The sequence below is a fragment of the Heterodontus francisci genome, chromosome 33, assembly GCF_036365525.1.
Source record: "Heterodontus francisci isolate sHetFra1 chromosome 33, sHetFra1.hap1, whole genome shotgun sequence".
Taxonomy (NCBI): Eukaryota; Metazoa; Chordata; class Chondrichthyes; order Heterodontiformes; family Heterodontidae; genus Heterodontus; species Heterodontus francisci.
The window spans coordinates 32,689,343-32,707,328 of record NC_090403.1 but is presented as its reverse complement, the minus strand read 5'-3'; the positions used below and the strand labels follow the sequence as shown (position 1 = coordinate 32,707,328).

At 40.9% G+C, this 17,986-nt stretch overlaps 1 protein-coding gene across 4 annotated transcripts in view; it reads right to left on the bottom strand.

The window, feature by feature from the left end:
• Nucleotides 1-1,965: 1,965 nt before the first annotated feature.
• Nucleotides 1,966-17,986, bottom strand: part of atxn7l3a (ataxin 7 like 3a) — a 32,769-nt gene continuing 16,748 nt past the window's right edge. For 3 of the 4 annotated variants that reach the window (XM_068013270.1, XM_068013271.1, XM_068013269.1), the window contains exons 8-13: nucleotides 17,713-17,744; nucleotides 13,104-13,172; nucleotides 12,800-12,843; nucleotides 10,553-10,624; nucleotides 7,744-7,877; nucleotides 1,966-6,652 (exon numbers count right to left, since the gene is read on the bottom strand). In XM_068013270.1, the coding sequence (XP_067869371.1) occupies nucleotides 6,507-6,652; nucleotides 7,744-7,877; nucleotides 10,553-10,624; nucleotides 12,800-12,843; nucleotides 13,104-13,172; nucleotides 17,713-17,744 (497 nt within the window). In that variant the 3' untranslated portion in view covers nucleotides 1,966-6,506. Of the gene's footprint in view, nucleotides 6,653-7,377; nucleotides 7,474-7,743; nucleotides 7,878-10,552; nucleotides 10,625-12,799; nucleotides 12,844-13,103; nucleotides 13,173-17,712; nucleotides 17,745-17,986 lie in introns of all 4 variants that reach the window. The other variant, XR_010969061.1, reaches the window with a different exon arrangement.

Sequence of the window (17,986 nt, the reverse complement as noted above, 5' to 3'; positions counted from 1 at the left end):
TCAAAATTCCAGGTGGCATTGTGACAATAGGCCTAGGATATTCAACTTTCAGTTTCATTAGTGTTTTAGCAAGTATTTGATTATGGCTGTATTTATCCTTATAATCTCATTAACAAAATATTGAACACTTTAAAGGAGTTTATTGATACTTGCTAATTTCACTGTGAGGAGGAAATTCATACATCTAACCCTGTAAGTGGTGAAAAAATGCTTTATTTTTAAGCATATTTTGCATATTTCTTCAGCTTCCATATTTCAAGTCTTTTACATTTACATTTTGTTTCTTTGCAGTTAAAAGACCAGGATCATATTTTTTTTCTACAAAGATGATGAACTTAGTTTCATGAATCTCTAATTATTCTCTGCTTTTTGAACAATTCATGAATACAATAATTTTTTAGAAAGCAGGATGCACAAAGTTGCACATTTATTTAGTGATTTCATGCCAAGATGTTACAATTTGGAGGCATTCTTTATACTTACAGCAGCAACACAATGGTCTTAAACATACCTCTGCCTCCTTCGAACTGCAACGTATACACCTTGTGTGTGGAATGAATGGGTTAGTGTGCTTCAAGAATAACAATTATTCTCAAGTTACATACTGGAAAGATGGATGGAATGCCCACCACATTTTCTTGATCGTGCCATACGACAGCAAAAGCACACTGACAGACCAAATATTTCAGAGTAGGTTACCAAGCAAATTTACTGCTGGATGAAAATCCATACTAGAACAAAATAGGTAAAGAATATTGAACTGATATTTTGTAGTTTGTGGAGATCCAAGTTCAGAAATTGTCCAATTTATGTCATTACATAGAATGAACAGCACAAAAACACACCTTTTTGTCCAACTGGTGCATACCAGTGTTAATGTCCTGCACGAGCCTCCTTCCACCCCTCTTCATCTAATTCTATCCCTTCTCCCTCATTGGTTTATCTAATAGTTCCCCCTTAAATGCATCTATTCTATTTGTCTCAACTACTCATTGAGGTAGTGAATTTCATATTCAAACCACTCTGGGTAAAGAAGTTTCTCCTGATTTCCCCATTGCATTTATTGGTGACGATCCAATATTGCATTATATTGGTCCAATGGAAGTAAGCTAGGTGACACTTTTGCTTGATACAAGTTCTTATGAAGTACAGGTCAAGTCAATGCTACACATCACTAGAACCTTGATTCATTAAAATTCCAACAGCAGTAACTCATCAATTCATAGCCCAGGTTTGGATGTACATGTACCCCTGGGCTCAATGCAAATGTGGATGTCATTAAAGCAGGATTTTCAGCAGTAATTGCCCTTACAGTTTAAATAGGCTGCCGATACTTTCACAAGAGCTGATCTTGCGTGTATGGAGTTGATAGGAACTCTTCCCAATCAGATGTGCACATTGGAAAGTTTGTAGGCAGCATGCCTGCATTCTTCTCATTAGGCCCGTGGAGAAAGGCAACGTGGATGAGATATCAAGTGATGCCACCATACAACACCAACTTCAGAAGTGTGGAAATACAAAGTGCCTCATGGTACTAGAGTACATTTTCAGTAAAAAGTGCAGCACTCCCACCAACGAATTTGCCCTACATCACGTTGGAAGTATAAACCCTCAAAATGCAATGTGGCGACTTGGTTAATGCACCAAATAACATTTGTAGCTGTTGTCCAGCAGATGTTTTCCCATTCTTACTAGACACCCCTTCCAGCAATGGAGAGTTTTTTTTAAGTGATGTGATGTGACAAGTGACCACTCCCAATCAGAAGCTTCCCACTTTCGAACTCTTGTCCCTTACTACAAATTAACCTGATGCCCAAAAAAACTTGCAGGTACAGAATCAGTAATGAGATTGTTTTTACCTCACAAATAGAGACCTACTAAAAAGAGATGAGAATAAATTGGAATTCACTTGGCAGGTCACTAACCTACCCCTACTGAGAACAAAACAGACAGTAAATCAAAATATTCAGAGTTCAACTGTACACCTTTATTTACACTGAAGCAGCACATAGTCACTATGGGTTACAGAAATATACAGTGAACCAGCATTCTGTTTGGGATATGTATGAAAAATTAAAACTTACAGGACCCTAGGCTTATTGACATATAACTGCATGCATATTTCAGTGTCACTGCACAACAGTCACAAAAAACTGTGAGCCAACTGTTATACACCTTGTTTTTTACCCCCCGAAAACTCGTGATTGTACACATTATCCTGCTCAAACCTGCATTGAAATAAATAAAACTTGCGTTTCCAGTTTCACAGCCAAGGACAAAAAAAAAACCTATTGTCAGCCATGAGATTTTCAGTGCTCCACAGCTACCACTGCTTCCAATGCAATGCTGATATTAGGGTGCTCATTTTCACAAAGGGAAGTTAAAGTTTTATGAAGCACAAAGGGGGGGGGGGGGGGGGGGTCCTTCAGCAGTTTCTGAGGAAATCATAGATATAGCTGCTCATATCCAGTAAGTCTGTATAGCTGCTGTTTGTTCCAACACAGCAAAGTATGCATAGCTAACTGTAATCCTCATCTATAAATAGCAAGTCCACAAGATTACTCTGTGCCTCTATGCTCACGTTCATTGGGTCTACATGGTCACTACCTCCTGCCCACACATATGCAATGCAAAAATTCTGGTCTTACTATACTGTTAACAGAAGCACCATTGATGTTAATAATGGAGCTTGCTAAATTCACACAGTAGTCACTTAAAAAAATAAACTAGTTATATGAACATCTGTCAGTGTCAAGTACAGACATACCTACCAACTTAATGCAAATGTAGATATACGAGTGCAGTTATAAGAAATTAGACAAAGCAGTGTTACAACAGTATAGACATGCCTGGCAGTGTCGTCATATACAACAGTACCAAGAAAAATACAGAAAAGCCAGTGCCACTATTGTAAAAATACAGATTGAATGAGCATTCCAACATCACTAGCTCCTTGAGTGAGCCTTTAGTACCAATAGGAACATTATCATTGCAAGTAAAATGTGGTGCTGGAATGAGTGGGGTTGCTGGCATGATGAATACTGCTCTAGTGTCAAATGTCTGTACTTTTCCACACAAAAGTGAGTACAGTGTTCAAGTGGAGAATTGCATGAGGTTCCCACCTCAGTATGGCGACAGAGCCAGTCACTACATACATTTAAAAATGAATGATCTTTTACTTACTGTCCATCACAAGGATATGTGGATGTTTTGACTTATCTAGGAACAGTACAGCTTATATAACATAAAAAATAAAGAACCTGATGAGTTATCAAATGTTGTTAAAACGAGAGAACCTTTTATGTTGAGGTGACAATTCCATTTCCAAGCACAATGTTCATGGGCAAGTGTTTGTATAAAAACACCAGCAGTACCTGCATCAGCCTTATAGTAAATATAGACTCAAACATCAATACACAAGTCCTTTTACAGTAGTACCTTCATTAACAGGATTCTGGTGTTAACCATTTCCATTCAAAATGTTTGGTAGTATTACATGCTGCAGGACTGGCTATACATCTTGCCATAGCTTTCATTGTGATCAATCTATGCTGCACCATGCCTGCTTTTTCCTCTGAAGATGCAGTAGCTTGCATTCAAGGCTGAGCACTCTATACCCTATTCCTAAATAAAAATCGATCAAATGCTGAATGACGACAGACCCTGGACTGTAACACAAATTCTGATCAACATCTAAGTATTGCACTAGAAAGGCACAACAATCGCCTGGTGCATAAACCGTTGAACTAATAAGTGAAAAAGTGGACCAAGTATTTTTGTTTGAAACTAGCACACACAAGGGTATACAGCTGTAACCTCAATTGGGAATACAATGGGTGGCTAGTGACCGCTCTGACCAGCAGGTGGTACTCCAGCCCTAAACTACAATACAAATACACAAAAAGGCAAATACTTATAGAACTTAAAAAAACAATCTTAAATCCCAGTTTGACTAGCATTCACACTTCCCTAGGAAGGCCAGGTCACCCAGGAATTGAAGAGCTCTTCCTTGCACCCTAAGCATGCCCTTCTGACCGGTCTGGCTGCCCTGATTTTCTAGCCCAAGAAGGGGATACAAGGGAGCTGCAAACTGCAGCAGGAATCAAAGGATAAGATATAAAGATTCAGAAATATAAGTGTCAAACATTATCTGGTTAATTGAAAGATATTTAAAATTTCTGCTTTAAAATAAAGCTGCTAATATGAAAAGCAATGACCACAGCTCTCTTGTATTTGGCCGCTACAGTATTACTGAACTTACTTCTCATATTATTCACATAGCACACAATTTTAAAGAAACAAAAAATTATAGCCAACATATTCGTGGCCATTTCAGCCTGATCATATGCCATTTTTTCCATGCTCTATAAGGGCCCAGAATGGAATATATTTGTCTATCAAAAATAGACTAGCATCTCTGCATAGCAAGGATTCATTCTGTTGCAGTTATTCCTTGATTTAAATTTTGTTTTTATAGTCAAGATGCAACAAAACTGGAAGCACAAGTTTTAGTCATGTTACATAATAATTCAAAAAGAACACGCTCAATGTGCTATGCAGGTCAGCTGGCTACAACATAAAATACAAACGCAAGGCATTTGCCAAATTCATTCATGATTTTCTTTTTGTTTTCCTTTCTTTGAAATCTGTGACAGATCATTCAGTTTCATCTGCAAAGCATTTCACAACAGTTGTGTTGGTTCTTTTTTCAGGGCCCTGAGAAAGGGCCGTATCAAGTCCAGAAGAACCTTCTGAATCCAGCGTGCACACAAACAGACGTAAAGTGCAATGGTACTTTTTTAGTGTTGGGCAACATCATGCTGCCTGGCAGGAAGCAACACACAGACCACTTCTCCCAACGATTATAATGTCAAGAAGCAATTGAGACCCACCCATCTTAGGTTTGCTAATAATATATATACTTTGAAAAAAAACTAGATTTCCAGCTTCTCAGATGTAAACACAATGAAACGTCTACTCCAATTTGGTCCCACACGCAAAAAGACATGCTGTTTTGAAAAGTGATGACAATTAATGGTGTCTTTCTCCAAGTACCCCACATTCCAACCTGGATACCCAATTTCAGTGATGTTGTGATATCAGTAAGAATGGGAACAAAGGCAGTTTCACAAGGATTGGCTGAAAAGGCTTTCCAGTGTGAGAAGCACCCACTTGCAGTTATCGTAGTCAATCCATTCGTTCAAAATGTTTAAGATCATGGTGTCAGGCTATGTCACGGTGATCACTACATAGCAAACAAGCTGTAATGAGTTGCTGTCTTGACCACTTGGAAGTGTCTGGTGTTAGGCAAAAGGGACTTCAAGGTTTGCTGCTGTCCATCCATCTGCTGTGCTGCTTTACTCAAAACTGAAATAAATGACAGCCCTATGCCTCAATTCCAACTGACAATTGCTGAAAGAAATTGACACTGGTATACCCAGACTGCATTTCAAATCCACAAGCAATTATAATCAGCACAAAGGCCTTCAAGATGTTGGCTTCATTAAGAAATCAATCTCTGTCTTTCAGGCCCATATCATTATTACATTTGCTCAGCGACCATTAATCAAATTATGAAATGCCGGGCCACGGTTCAGAGTGGTCTATCCCTTGCAAACCATAAACAATAGACGTCCTGGGAGTTTTTGTAAGATCAGAGAGAAATACCCTGCAGCATTTACACATACATTTTAATTTGTCTTGTGGAAAGTTTGGAGTAGGCTGGAGCTTCTAAAAAGGTGCATTGGACAAACTGAGTTATTTTTGAATTACAGTCTGGATAAGCCAGCAAAAAGTTCTTGCTTGTGATGCTGACATCATTTATCGGAATGATCAGATCAAATTCATCTCTGAGGAGCAGTTATTTTTTCAGAACTTACTCGACTTTTGAATTCTATGTGCTGCACTTATCCTGACTGCTGCACTGCTCTCCATAGCTTTTATGAAGAACATTATGATCAGAAACCCTAACCTTCGATAAATACACAGTAACTCTATAAAGTTACACAGTGAATAACCCTTGCCCTGCTGAATAGACAAACCTCACACAGTTGGTATAACAAATGTTATGACCAGCACTGTGAGGCATCACAAAATGTTGCACTCAGTACAATGGGAAAAAACAAGTTGTAAACTTATAACCAGGTGTGGCAAAACAAAGGATAATGAGGTTGATCTGGATGAAAGTCCGAAATGAGTGGCAGCTTCAGGCATGAGTATTCATCATGGAGACCCATACACAATTAATGCAATCAAACAGCAACATTTCATCAGCTTTGTACACCCAGCAAAATTCCTCATTCTTTGAATAATAAATAGGAAAAGATAATGTCAACCATTATGGAATGAAGCCTTCAGCACCACAGGCATCCGAGGGTCAAGTACAATCTTGAAACCAATCCACTCTTCTTAGCAAGTGGGTGGCTCAATGTCCATCTCTTCACAGTAACCACCAATGTGAAACTTGTTGAGACAGAACAGGAGAAGATAAAGTAGCACCACTTCTTTCAGTTGATGTCATCATATATGCTGGGAGTGGGTGGAGCCGGTGCTTTCAATTTCTTCTTTTTACTGGAGCTCATGCCAGGGGCATTAGGGAGCCCAAGGTGAGGTTTCTTTTTTTTGCTCTTCTTGGAGTCAGAATTGTTGGTACCTTCACACGGAACAGGAAAAACATGTTAGCAACACATTCCACCATCCTGAAGGATATTGTATATTTCCAGACAGAAAACATGCAACCCATCTACTGTGCGTCAGGTGTAGCAGCTAGATATCAAAAGCAACAGCAGGAAAATGAAACCTAATGCCAACCATCACGACGGTTCTCCACTAGAAACAAAGTCTTGTTGAATTAGTTACTAGTTAGCAGAGAGGACACTAACGTCCCAGGGATTCTAATCAAACTATGAGGCTATCACTGGCTTCTAGTTGTGATGTCAGGAGATTTACACACGAGATATTGTATGAAATGTGATAGTTACTCATTTTGGAGCATCTCTGCTGCAACCTACCCTCCCTTTTCTTGGGCAATTTAAGTGCACACACCCTTTAAATGTTTTAGCATGACTGCGTCCTACACAGGAACTTTTGGGTTGCTGAGCGGCCGCACGGCTGCACAGCTTGGAGACAACACTGCAATGAAAGAACTGTTCTGAAGCTCACTGAGTAAATGCATGGCACAGTGATACCGTGAAGGTCCAAGATATGACTGTGCTGATTCTGCTAATCTTACTTGAGGCAGCTGAAGTCAGAATTAGTCTCAATATTCCTGGTTGGGAGTGGGAAAATCAGCCAGAGCAACCACTTCTGATCACTATCTCGAAGTGCAGGTGTGGGCAGGATAAGGCTCAGATGTCAAGGTAGGCTACCAACACTCACTGTTTAAGTTCTCAGGTCAAAAGTGACCACTTGGGCAAGGTACCAGAGGGATAGTCAGCACCTATGAAATCATATCCCACAGCATGGATCAGAACCCTAATGACATAAGGGGAGAAAACGGAAAAAGGTTAATTTATTTTTTCCCCAAAGCTTTCTTCCCAAAGTAGAAAAAACACTAGCTGAGGCAGGGAATAGTGGTAGCGCCAACTCCCACTACACTAAAACAGCAATTTCTTAGCAAAGCATACTACAGTAAGGCTGCAACAGAAACATAACGATGACCCTCAGAATGATACAAATCTGGTCTGGCTGGCTTTTGTTTCAATAGCCCAGCACTATCAACTATTAAGACAAAAAATTACTCACTTGCTTTGGAAGATGCTGAGTCAGAAGGCGAAATGTCTGATGTCCCATCCCACTGCAGTCGGCTCATAAAACTCTGGCTATCCGAGGGATCATAACTCTCATTTTCTACACTTACTTCAGATTCCGGAAGGGATCTGAAATGAGGCAAGACAGTCTGAGCAACCTTAGCACTTTATAATCATATTGTAATTATTACCGTTCCCCTTAGGTTGATTCATAAGTAGCAATGCAGAAGAGACAGAGCAAGTGGAAGAAACGGGTGGCTGTGATGAATTAAATTTTCTTTGCTTTGCAGAACCGATTGAATTAAATTGCTTTGCTTCCTTCTGTGCTATTTTGAGGACAGGGCACTTTGACTTTTTAGACCTGGCATGGCTTGGAGCTATTTTACTGAAATAAATATGCTTAAGCATAAGAAAAAGCCATCAGGACCAATAAGTCTCCCCTTTTAATATATATATATATTTTTTTTTTTATTTATTGATACAGCACTGAAACAGGCCCTTCGGCCCACTGAGTCTGTGCCGACCATCAACCACCCATTTATACTAATCCTACATTAATCCCATATCCCTACCACATCCCCACCTTCCCTCACTTCCCCTACCACCTACCTATACTAGGGGCAATTTATAATGGCCAATTTACCTATCAACCTGCAAGTCTTTGGCTGTGGGAGGAAACCGGAGTACCCGGCGGAAACCCACGCGGTCACAGGGAGAACTTGCAAACTCCGCACAGGCAGTACCCAGAATCGAACCCGGGTCGCTGGAGCTGTGAGGCTGCAGTGCTAACCACTGCGCCACTGTGCCGCCCCACTTCACTTTTTCACCATTGTTACAACCGAGGTGGGAGGAGTACACTGCTTTTTCTAGTTCCACTTCTCCACAGGTCACAACATATATTTAAATGTTTACCCAGTTACCAATATGGTCAATCATAGACTCTACTCTTTATCCCAGAATAAAACACGCCAACCAGGTTTCTTTAATAAACAACAAAATTATCAGTTTATTATAAAACAAGACTTAACCAGAAACAAAGCAAAGCATTAACACACAGATTAAAATATGAAAGTTCCCTTTTACCTTAGAGACACACATACACATACACACACGCACGTTAACCAAAAATAGAGATATTCTCTTGAGAGCTCTGTTACCAAAAAAAGACAAAAAAGAACACTTTGGCCAAATACTTGCTAATTCTCGCAGAAAAAACAGAAGATATGGAAAGTTGTCAGTAGTCCCTTTTTGGTTTGGCGGCCCAAATACGCATAGAGATCTGTCACTGGGATCTTTCTAGAACAGTTCTTTTCAGGCGACGTTGAAGATCAGTTTGGCAAGTTTTCCAGGAGAAATGCAGCAACAGGGATTTCTGGCAGGCTTTTCAGGAGAAATGCAACATTAATTTCTCTATTTCTTACTCTTGATTCTCAGGAAGTTCTCAAAGAGAAGAAAGAGCGTGCTGATGGTGGTTGCTCTCTTGGCTGGTTTTCTCCAACTGCCTTCAAAACAGTTCACACCCCAACACACTGTCCAAAGCGAAACTAAAAATATCTCACGTGTCAAGCCTCCTGACCCCTATAAATCTTGACCTGTCACTTCTCAGTAAACATCTCTCCCAAGTCAAAAAGCCCCTGCTGGGTATTTATCTGAAGACAGGTGACTTCCAGTAAATGTTGTTTTCAAACCAAACATCTCAGAGTCCTTTCAATGACCCCAGTGAAAAAAACATCCATGGAATCCTTTTCAGTTTTCCCAAATAAAACAATATCCATAATTCTAAAATACTCGTCCTCAAAAAAAAACTGAAAAAATATAGAAGCACAGTCATAACACCATATCCCTCAATGAACATGTCTCTTGAACCCATTTCTATTGTCTGCCTCAATGGCTTTCCTGTTTGAATAGTATGTATTTCACAAATCCGTTATCCATATTTACTGTTTTATATTCCAGTTTTCTTATTCGTGTCAGTGCATTGTCTTCCAGGCAAAGGACATGGTCCAGAATGAGCCTTGCAAGAGAAAACTAATGAATGCCTCAGGACAATTTTCATAAAGGCGTATTGTGTATGTGTACGAGTATGTGTGGTGTGATTGCTGGACAGGTCATCATATAGGGGCGGCACAGTGGCGCAGTGGTTAGCACCGCAGCCTCACAGCTCTAGCGACCCGGGTTCAATTCTGGGTACTGCCTGTGTGGAGTTTGCAAGTTCTCCCTGTGTCTGCGTGGGTTTCCTCCGGGTGCTCCGGTTTCCTCCCACATGCCAAAGACTTGCAGGTTGATAGGTTAATTGGCCTTTATAAATTGCCCCTAGTATAGGTAGGTGGTAGGGAAATATAGGGACAGGTGGGGATGTGGTAGGAATATGGGATTAGTGTAGGATTAGTATAAATGGGTGGTTGATGGTCGGCACAGACTCGGTGGGCCGAAGGGCCTGTTTCAGTGCTGTATCTCTAAAACTAATAGGTGAGTATTTCAGACCAAACAAAGAGCAAGTCATAAGCTTTTGACGGTTAGAAACTGTAAGTACACAAAACAACTTTTGTTTTCTTTTTACTGTTTTCACTGGTGGCTGGGATAAGCAAGATGATATCAAGTCACTGCAAAGTTAGATCTGAGGAGTATGTGGATGTCAGGGTTGATACATATTAAATAGTTCAGACTATGGTGTCACAATTCATCTCTAGCAGTTAAGACATCCCAGCGTGTGATTGTTGATATTCAAAGAAAAAGCCTAAACAAGTCTCTTTTCAAACTTGCTGGAACTACTTAACTTCACTTTCACACTCAACGGAACTTACACTGAAGATCCCAGGAGGTAGACCCGTACAGATCGCCGCTGCTCATCCGTGTGCTGAGGGCACCGTAATGATCTGAAAGTCAACAGTACGCTGTGGTTAAACAGAAACATACCAAATGCTGTACAGATACAGAGTACACCTGCATTGAGAGCAATCGTTTAGTACTGTGTATAGCAGTTGCCTTGGTTGGTACTACCCGTCTCTCCCATCAAAGTATTTACAGCACAGAAACAGGCCATTCAGCCCAAGAGGTCCATGCTGGTGCTTATGCTGCACACAAACAAGTTCTGTTGCAATTGAGCTACAAACATTGGGATATTCTATAACCCTCCTGAGGCTTTTAAAATGTCCTGTTGGGCTTTTGCACATGCGGTAATTGACATTATTGCTCACTTATGAAAATTACTCACAGCACAATCAAACATTCACCATTATTTAATGTATTGGCCAAGCAGAAGTTGAAGAAGATCAGCCATGATCATACACTGAGCGATTGATGACACTGAACCGGAGAAGGAATCTATGGCAAACCCAGATTGTAACAAAGGATATGTGATAGCAGCCAACACAATGATAAAATTATACATCAGCTGAATAGTGCCATTGCCAGGAGTACATGTACCAATAATGCCATCTAGTTTACCAGTGAATGACCTGGTTCATTAAAACTATCAGATGTCTGAATAACACACTCACGCTAGTAATACCATCTAAAGTATTAATACTGTACCTGCAGCAATAACAGCATCAGTTGTATCACTCTATCTCCCTCTCAAACTCTCTCTATAATCATATGTGTGTGTATATGTCTCCATATAGTTTAATCTCTATGTGGAACATTCCCCATTATAGTCTCAGTTGAACTTCCATAGATATTCCTGATTTGTAGAGTTTTGCAGGGCCTCAGAACCAGGAGAGGTCAGTTACTTTTTAATGATCATGCAGCCACCCACCCCCCAACCCCAGGTCAGTGGGTTGCTCACAGAACTGGTCCACTGCTGCAATAAAAGCAAAACACTGCAGATGCTGGAAATCTGAAATAAAAACAGAAAGTGCTGGAAATATTCAGCAGGTCAGGCAGCATCTGAGTTAAAGTGACCTTTGATCAGAACTGGCAAAGGTTAGAAAAGAATTAGGTTTTAAGCAAGTGGGGGGGGGGGGGGTGATTTGGTGGGGAAGAGAACAAAAGGGAAGGTGAGTGATAGGGCAGAGGGCAGGAGAGATTAAATAACAAAGCTGCCATGGGACAAAGGCAAACAGCATGTTAATGCTTGTGGCGAAAGACAAAGCATTAGTCCAGAGAGTGTTAATGGCAGAGTAATGAGCTGATAGATCAATAACCACAGGGCACAGATTTAAGGTGATTGGCAAAAGAACCAGAGGCAGCATGAGGGAAAACTTTATGTTTTCACAATGACTGGTTAGGATTTGGAATGTACTGCCTGATAAGGTGGCAGATAGTTTCAATTGTAGCCTTCAAAAAGGGAATTGGGTAAATAGTTGCAGGAGAAAAAAAACTGCAGATATGGGGAAGGAGTAGGGACGTGGGATTAACTGGATTGCTCTTCAAAAAAACCAGCATAGACTCAATGGGCCGAGTTGTACTATTCTATGATTGCACTGAATGACAGAGCAAGCTTGAAGGGTCGAATGGTCCACACCGCTCCTATTTCTTGTCTTCTTACATCTTCCCTTCCAGTGCTTTGATAGTTTATTTGATCAGTACTGTCACCCTCCTTTTTTTCTCTTCCCTTTCTTTCCTGAATACCTTGTAACCAGGAGTATTAAGTTCCCAACCCTTCCCTTCTTTAATCCAGGTCTCTCTGTTATTGACACTATATCATAGTCTTGTGGCGACTTATGCCAGGAGTGCACAAACCTTATTTACCATGCTCTGTGAATTTACATACATGAACTCCAAATCCATTTCAGATCGCTTTGCATTTGCCCCATGTCTGATCCCTCCCATTTCTGAACTACTCTTTACTCTAGTGCTGTTTGCCTCTCGTAGTCCTTTGTGCACCTTGTTTCGCTTTACTCCATACAAGAGGGCCCATCCTTCTGTGCTTCACTGCCAATTCCATGACTTGCCAGTGATTCAAGCCTCATTAATTTAACAATCTTTGTTGAGGGGATTTTCAAGAGACAGCTTACAAGACATGGTATGCGGTGGTTACTACATCACTGCAGAGACTGTATCACTACACTGCCTTGTTTCTAGGATAAGCTATTTTGTAGAATTCTTACCTGGTGCACATTTTCTTGGTGTGTTCTGAGATGACTCCACATTGCTGAAAAAGAGGAAGCAGATTTACTGAGAAGTCCCGTAAAATCTGGCTAAAAACAGACCAATCATTCACATAAAACTGGACACTGTGGAGAATGGCAGGGGCGTGGGGATGAGGAGAAGCAATTTAAAGAGTATTTTCACAAGTGAATAGACATAACAACTCACAAGTAACTATGGGCAATGAAATTACCTGCGCTGCACTTCAAGAGCTATCCAGTTTTCCAAGATCATTAGCTCCAATAACAAACAGTTAAAACTCACCGTTATAAGCAATGAGCGTAACTCTTCAGGACCCAGGTTTTCATAGTTAATGCCAGAATTATTATTGTACTGCATTGGAGAAAAACAGAAACAAGTATCATTGTAGAGTCCAAGGCTTATTTCGGCCTTTCTCTGTACTAATTACCCATAGCTAGTGATCATTATCGCTGCTGTAGATTTCTCAGGCCCATGGCAGTAGTAACATTTCCACACCTTTTGCAGGTCAGGTGGAGCACACTTTCTGCCTCCTGCTGATTAGTGTCCAGCATAGGGGTTGGTGGGGTGATGGTGTGAACAGACAGAAATCAAGTTCCAGAAGCAGCGATGTTTGGTGAGAGCCTTAACATGCTGGACAATAATTTGCTGTGATCGGATATTTTATGTTCTACAGTAAAGTAAATGAGAAATCATTCCCAATAATAGAAGATCTTCTTAGGCATTGCTTGCAATTCATCTGGGGGCCTGGAGCCAGGTAGTGATGTTTAGCTGCCAACTGGGTCTATTCCTTTAAAGTTATCATTGTTCTATACATGTAGCCAGTTTCCTGGATTTGCTTAAGAACAAAACTGCTGAGGCCCCAGGACAGTTGATTTACTGCTATTTTTAAAGATTGTTTTGCACCAGCATCAAAATGTGACACTTCAACTAGCAGGAGCTAAATGCAACACCTTTATATTTTCAGCAGGTGTTGCTTACAGCCGAGAGGGGGTGCTAGGAAGGAGAAGTGAGGGTAAATTGCACATTTCCAATGGAAGAATCTGGAAAGGAATTTGTGACTGCCTTAGTCAGAAACAGTGAGGCAAGTTTTTTTTTGATAAAGTGTTTTTTGCTTGTGATTTCTTTACCCACTGCAGTTATGTAAATACCACAGATATATAAAGAGATCTTTATAGGTGTAGTTATTTTGGAATTTGCAGTACAATCAAAAGAAAGACAAGTGCTGTAGTTACCCTCCTCTGTCTCAGCCAGTGTCTTTTACTGAAGCAAAAGGGTTTACACACACATAACGCACAGTAAGCCTTCATCCACTACCCCACCCCACCGCTAACCAGACATCCTCTTCTGAAACAATTCAGTCCCAACCTTGTGGATTTGGTCACTGGTAAGAATCATCAACTGATTTCAGTTCTGACTGACAAACCAGAGAATCCTAGATCACTGATTCTTACTCATGCCCCCGATTGAGTTTCCCTCTAAGACCGCCCATAACAGTCACCTCAACAACAACTTGTATCTATCTAGCACCTTTAACATAATAAACAACTTTAATGTAATAAAATGTCCCAAGGCACTTCATGCAGCCATTTATAGCACAAGAGGCCATACGGCCCATCGAGTCCATGCTGGCTCTCCATGGAGCTAGTCGGTCAGGCCCACTCGATCCCCGTAGCCCTGCAAGTCTATTTCTTTCAAGCAAAGTCATTGATTGTCTCCATTTCCACTACCTTTTTGGGCAGCGAGTTCCAGGTCATTACCACCCGCTGCGTAAAAAAGTTCTTCCTCATATTCCCCCTGCATCTCCTGCCCAAAACCTTCAATCTGTGTCCCCTAGTCCTTGAACTATTAGTTAATGGGAACAGTTTTTCCTTGTCTAACTTATCTAAGCCTGTCATAGCCTTGTACATTTCTACTAAATCAACCCTCAATCTCCTTTGTTCTATGGAGAACACCACCAGTTTTTCCAACCTAACCTTGTAACTAAAACCCCCCATCCCTGGAATCATTCTGGTAAATCTTCTTTGCACCCTCTCAAGAACCCTCACATCCTTCCTAAAGTGTAGTGACCAGAACTGGACCCAATACTCCAGTTAGGGCCTAACCAGAGCTTTATAAAGGTTCAGCATAACTCCCTTGCTTTTGTACTCAATGCCTATGTTTATGAAGCCCAAGATATATGTTTTACTAATCACTCTCTCAATGTGTCCTGCAACCTTCAAAGATCAATGCACATGCAACCCCAGATCCCTCTGTTCCTGCACACTCTTTCCAACTATGCCATTATGTATATATTGCCTCTCCATAATCCTTCTACCAAAATGCATCACCTCATACCTGTCAGTATTAAATTCTATCTGCCACCTGTCTGCCCATTCTGCCAGCCAATCTATGTCCTGTTGCAAGCAGTTCATATTATCCTCACTGTTTGCCACACCACCACGTCACAGGAGCAAAAGTGGACACCGAGCCAGAGAAGACAATATCAGAGTAGATGGCCAAAAGCTTGGGCAAAGAGGTACGTTTTAAGGAGGGTCTCAAAGGAGGAAAGAGAGGTAAAGAGGCAGAGAGGTTTAGGGAGGGAATTCCGGAACTTAGGGCCTAGGCAGCTGAAGGCACGGCCACCAATGGGTGCAGCAATTAAAATCCATGATGGTCAAGAGGCCAGAACTAGACCAACACAGATAGCTCAGAGGGGCTGGAGGAGATTACAGAGATAGGGAGCAGGCAAGACCATGGAGGGATTTGAAAACAAGAATGAGAATTTTAAAATCGAGGCGTTGCTTGACTGGGAGCCAATCTAAGTCCGTGAACACAGGGGTGATGGGTGAATGAGATGTGGTGAGTAAGAACAGGGGTAGCAAAGTTTTGGATGACCTCACGTTTACAGTTTACAGAGAGTAGACTGTGGGAGGCCAGCCACAAAAATCACAGAATTGTTACAGCACAGAAAGAGGCCTTTCGGCCCATCGTGTCTGAACCAGCTCTCCGAGTGTGTAGTTCACTTAGCGCCATTCCCCTGCCTTTTCCCCACAACCCTGCACATTCTTCCTTTTCAGATAACTATCTAATTCCCTTTTGAATGCCTCGATTGAACCTGCCTCCACCACACTCTCAGGCGGTGCATTCCAGATTCTAACCACTCACTGCGTGAAAATTTTTTTCCTCATGTCGCCATTGCTTCTTTTGCCAATTACCTTAAATCTTTTGCCAATTACCGTATTCTTGATCCTTTCACGAGTGGGAACAGTTTTTCCCTATCTACTCTGTCCAGACCCCTCATGATTTTGAATAGCTCTGTCAAATCTCCCCTCAGCCTTCTCTTCTCCAAGGAAAACGGTCCCAGGACTGCACTGCAGTAGTCAAGTCTAGAGGTAACAAGGACACGAATGAGGGTTTCAGCAACAGATGAGCTAAGGCAGGTGTAGAGTCAGGTGATGTTATGGAGGCGGAAATAGGCAGTCTTAGTGATGGTGTGAACAGGTCGGAAGCTTATCTCGGGGTCAAATATGACACACAGGTTACGAGCAGTCTGGTTCAGTCTCAGACAGATGCCAGAGAGAGGGGTAGAATCGGTAGCTAGGAAACAGAGTTTGTAGCTCAACAGAATTGGTGCTGATCCAGGATATTCTGATTCCTAGCCCCAGTAGGATATGGTGCAAACCACTGAGTCCACCACTCTCTTAGGAACTGAAAGGTCTAGATAGTAATCACACATTGGGTAGCTCTTTCAAAGAGCCAGACCAGTCATAATGGGCCAAATGACCTCCTACTATGACAAAGGATGCTACAATTCTATATCTCTCTGAGACTTTCAACTCTTAATACCATATCCTCACTTACTAAATATGTCTCTTAGCATATGATTACCTCTGATAAGCTGGACAAAACCCAAATAGAGTCATTTCAGAAAAACATGATCTAATTTCTGGTACTAGTGAACACTGCAGCAGGTATGGGGCATGGCTTCAGCTGAGCTATATGAAGAAAATAACTTTCTCATAGATGGGAAACAGAATTTCCCAGCTTCATTCAGCAGAAGGACAACCCAGATTTGGCTCTCATTCTAAGGACTTTAGTATGAGGTCTCTGTAAGATGCTTATTAAACCCATTTCATTTGATGAGCTTAATGGCAGATTTTTTTCTGAATTGAAACTACATTCTGAATTGAGTTAGCATGTCAAAATTTCTAGGCATATTTCCAAGGGTGTCTAATTGCCATCTTTATGTGGACTATGATGAAAAAAAACATTTGGGAAAATTTATTTTAAGCAGTCCTGATAGCATCCAGGCTTTGTTGTATCCTGAAGGATTTAAAAGGATTTATTTCCACATGACAAAGTCTTTTCTTGCTGACTGTCTTCCTAATTGTAGGTAAAATATGGAAAATTCCCTGTTCAGGGAAATATTCCTGTTCCTTCAAAGTCACTTCCATAAACCCATAAAGAGGCTTCAAATACAGGGCAAAAGGTCCACACAAATTGGGATTGCTTTAACAACTCAAGCACCTGCTAAAGAATTTTTAAAAAGCCTCCTCAAACACAACTCTCAATACCATTGTTAAGTTGGGTCTTGTCAAATATAACCAATATCATTGGTAAGCAGACTCCTCAAACACAATTACTACCAACAGCACTCATTAACTAAGTACTCAAACATTGTTAAAGGTTGAATACAAACTAAAATGGTGCTAGGTGAAGGAGTCCATAAATATTTTGGTGATACTGAAATCTAACTGCAACGACAAACTTTAAACCAGAAGGGCAGTATTTTATATTCGTCGGCAAATGGGACATTTCTCAGTCTTATGCACCACTTTTCAATCAAATAATCCCACTGAAATGTGAGCCATACACGCAACCAAATAAGCAAAACAGAAGTGTGCATTATTACCTTATATGGATCAGAGTTTCCACTGAGCTCCCCTGCAAAAAGATGGCACAAATAATTGATAAAAGCTGTCTCATCTACTTCAAGGTCTTACCTACAAGAGCAATGAGAGCTTCATTCTCTGATTGGAAAATGTACCTTGGTTTCATATGGCATTTAAAAAATGTTTTCTCATCTTTCTCCCCTCCCACATGATTTCTACAGGTATCAGCAGCGGTCCAATGTTTTTCCCATGTGGCCACTCATCATATACAGAGCGAATGATAGCAATCTATAC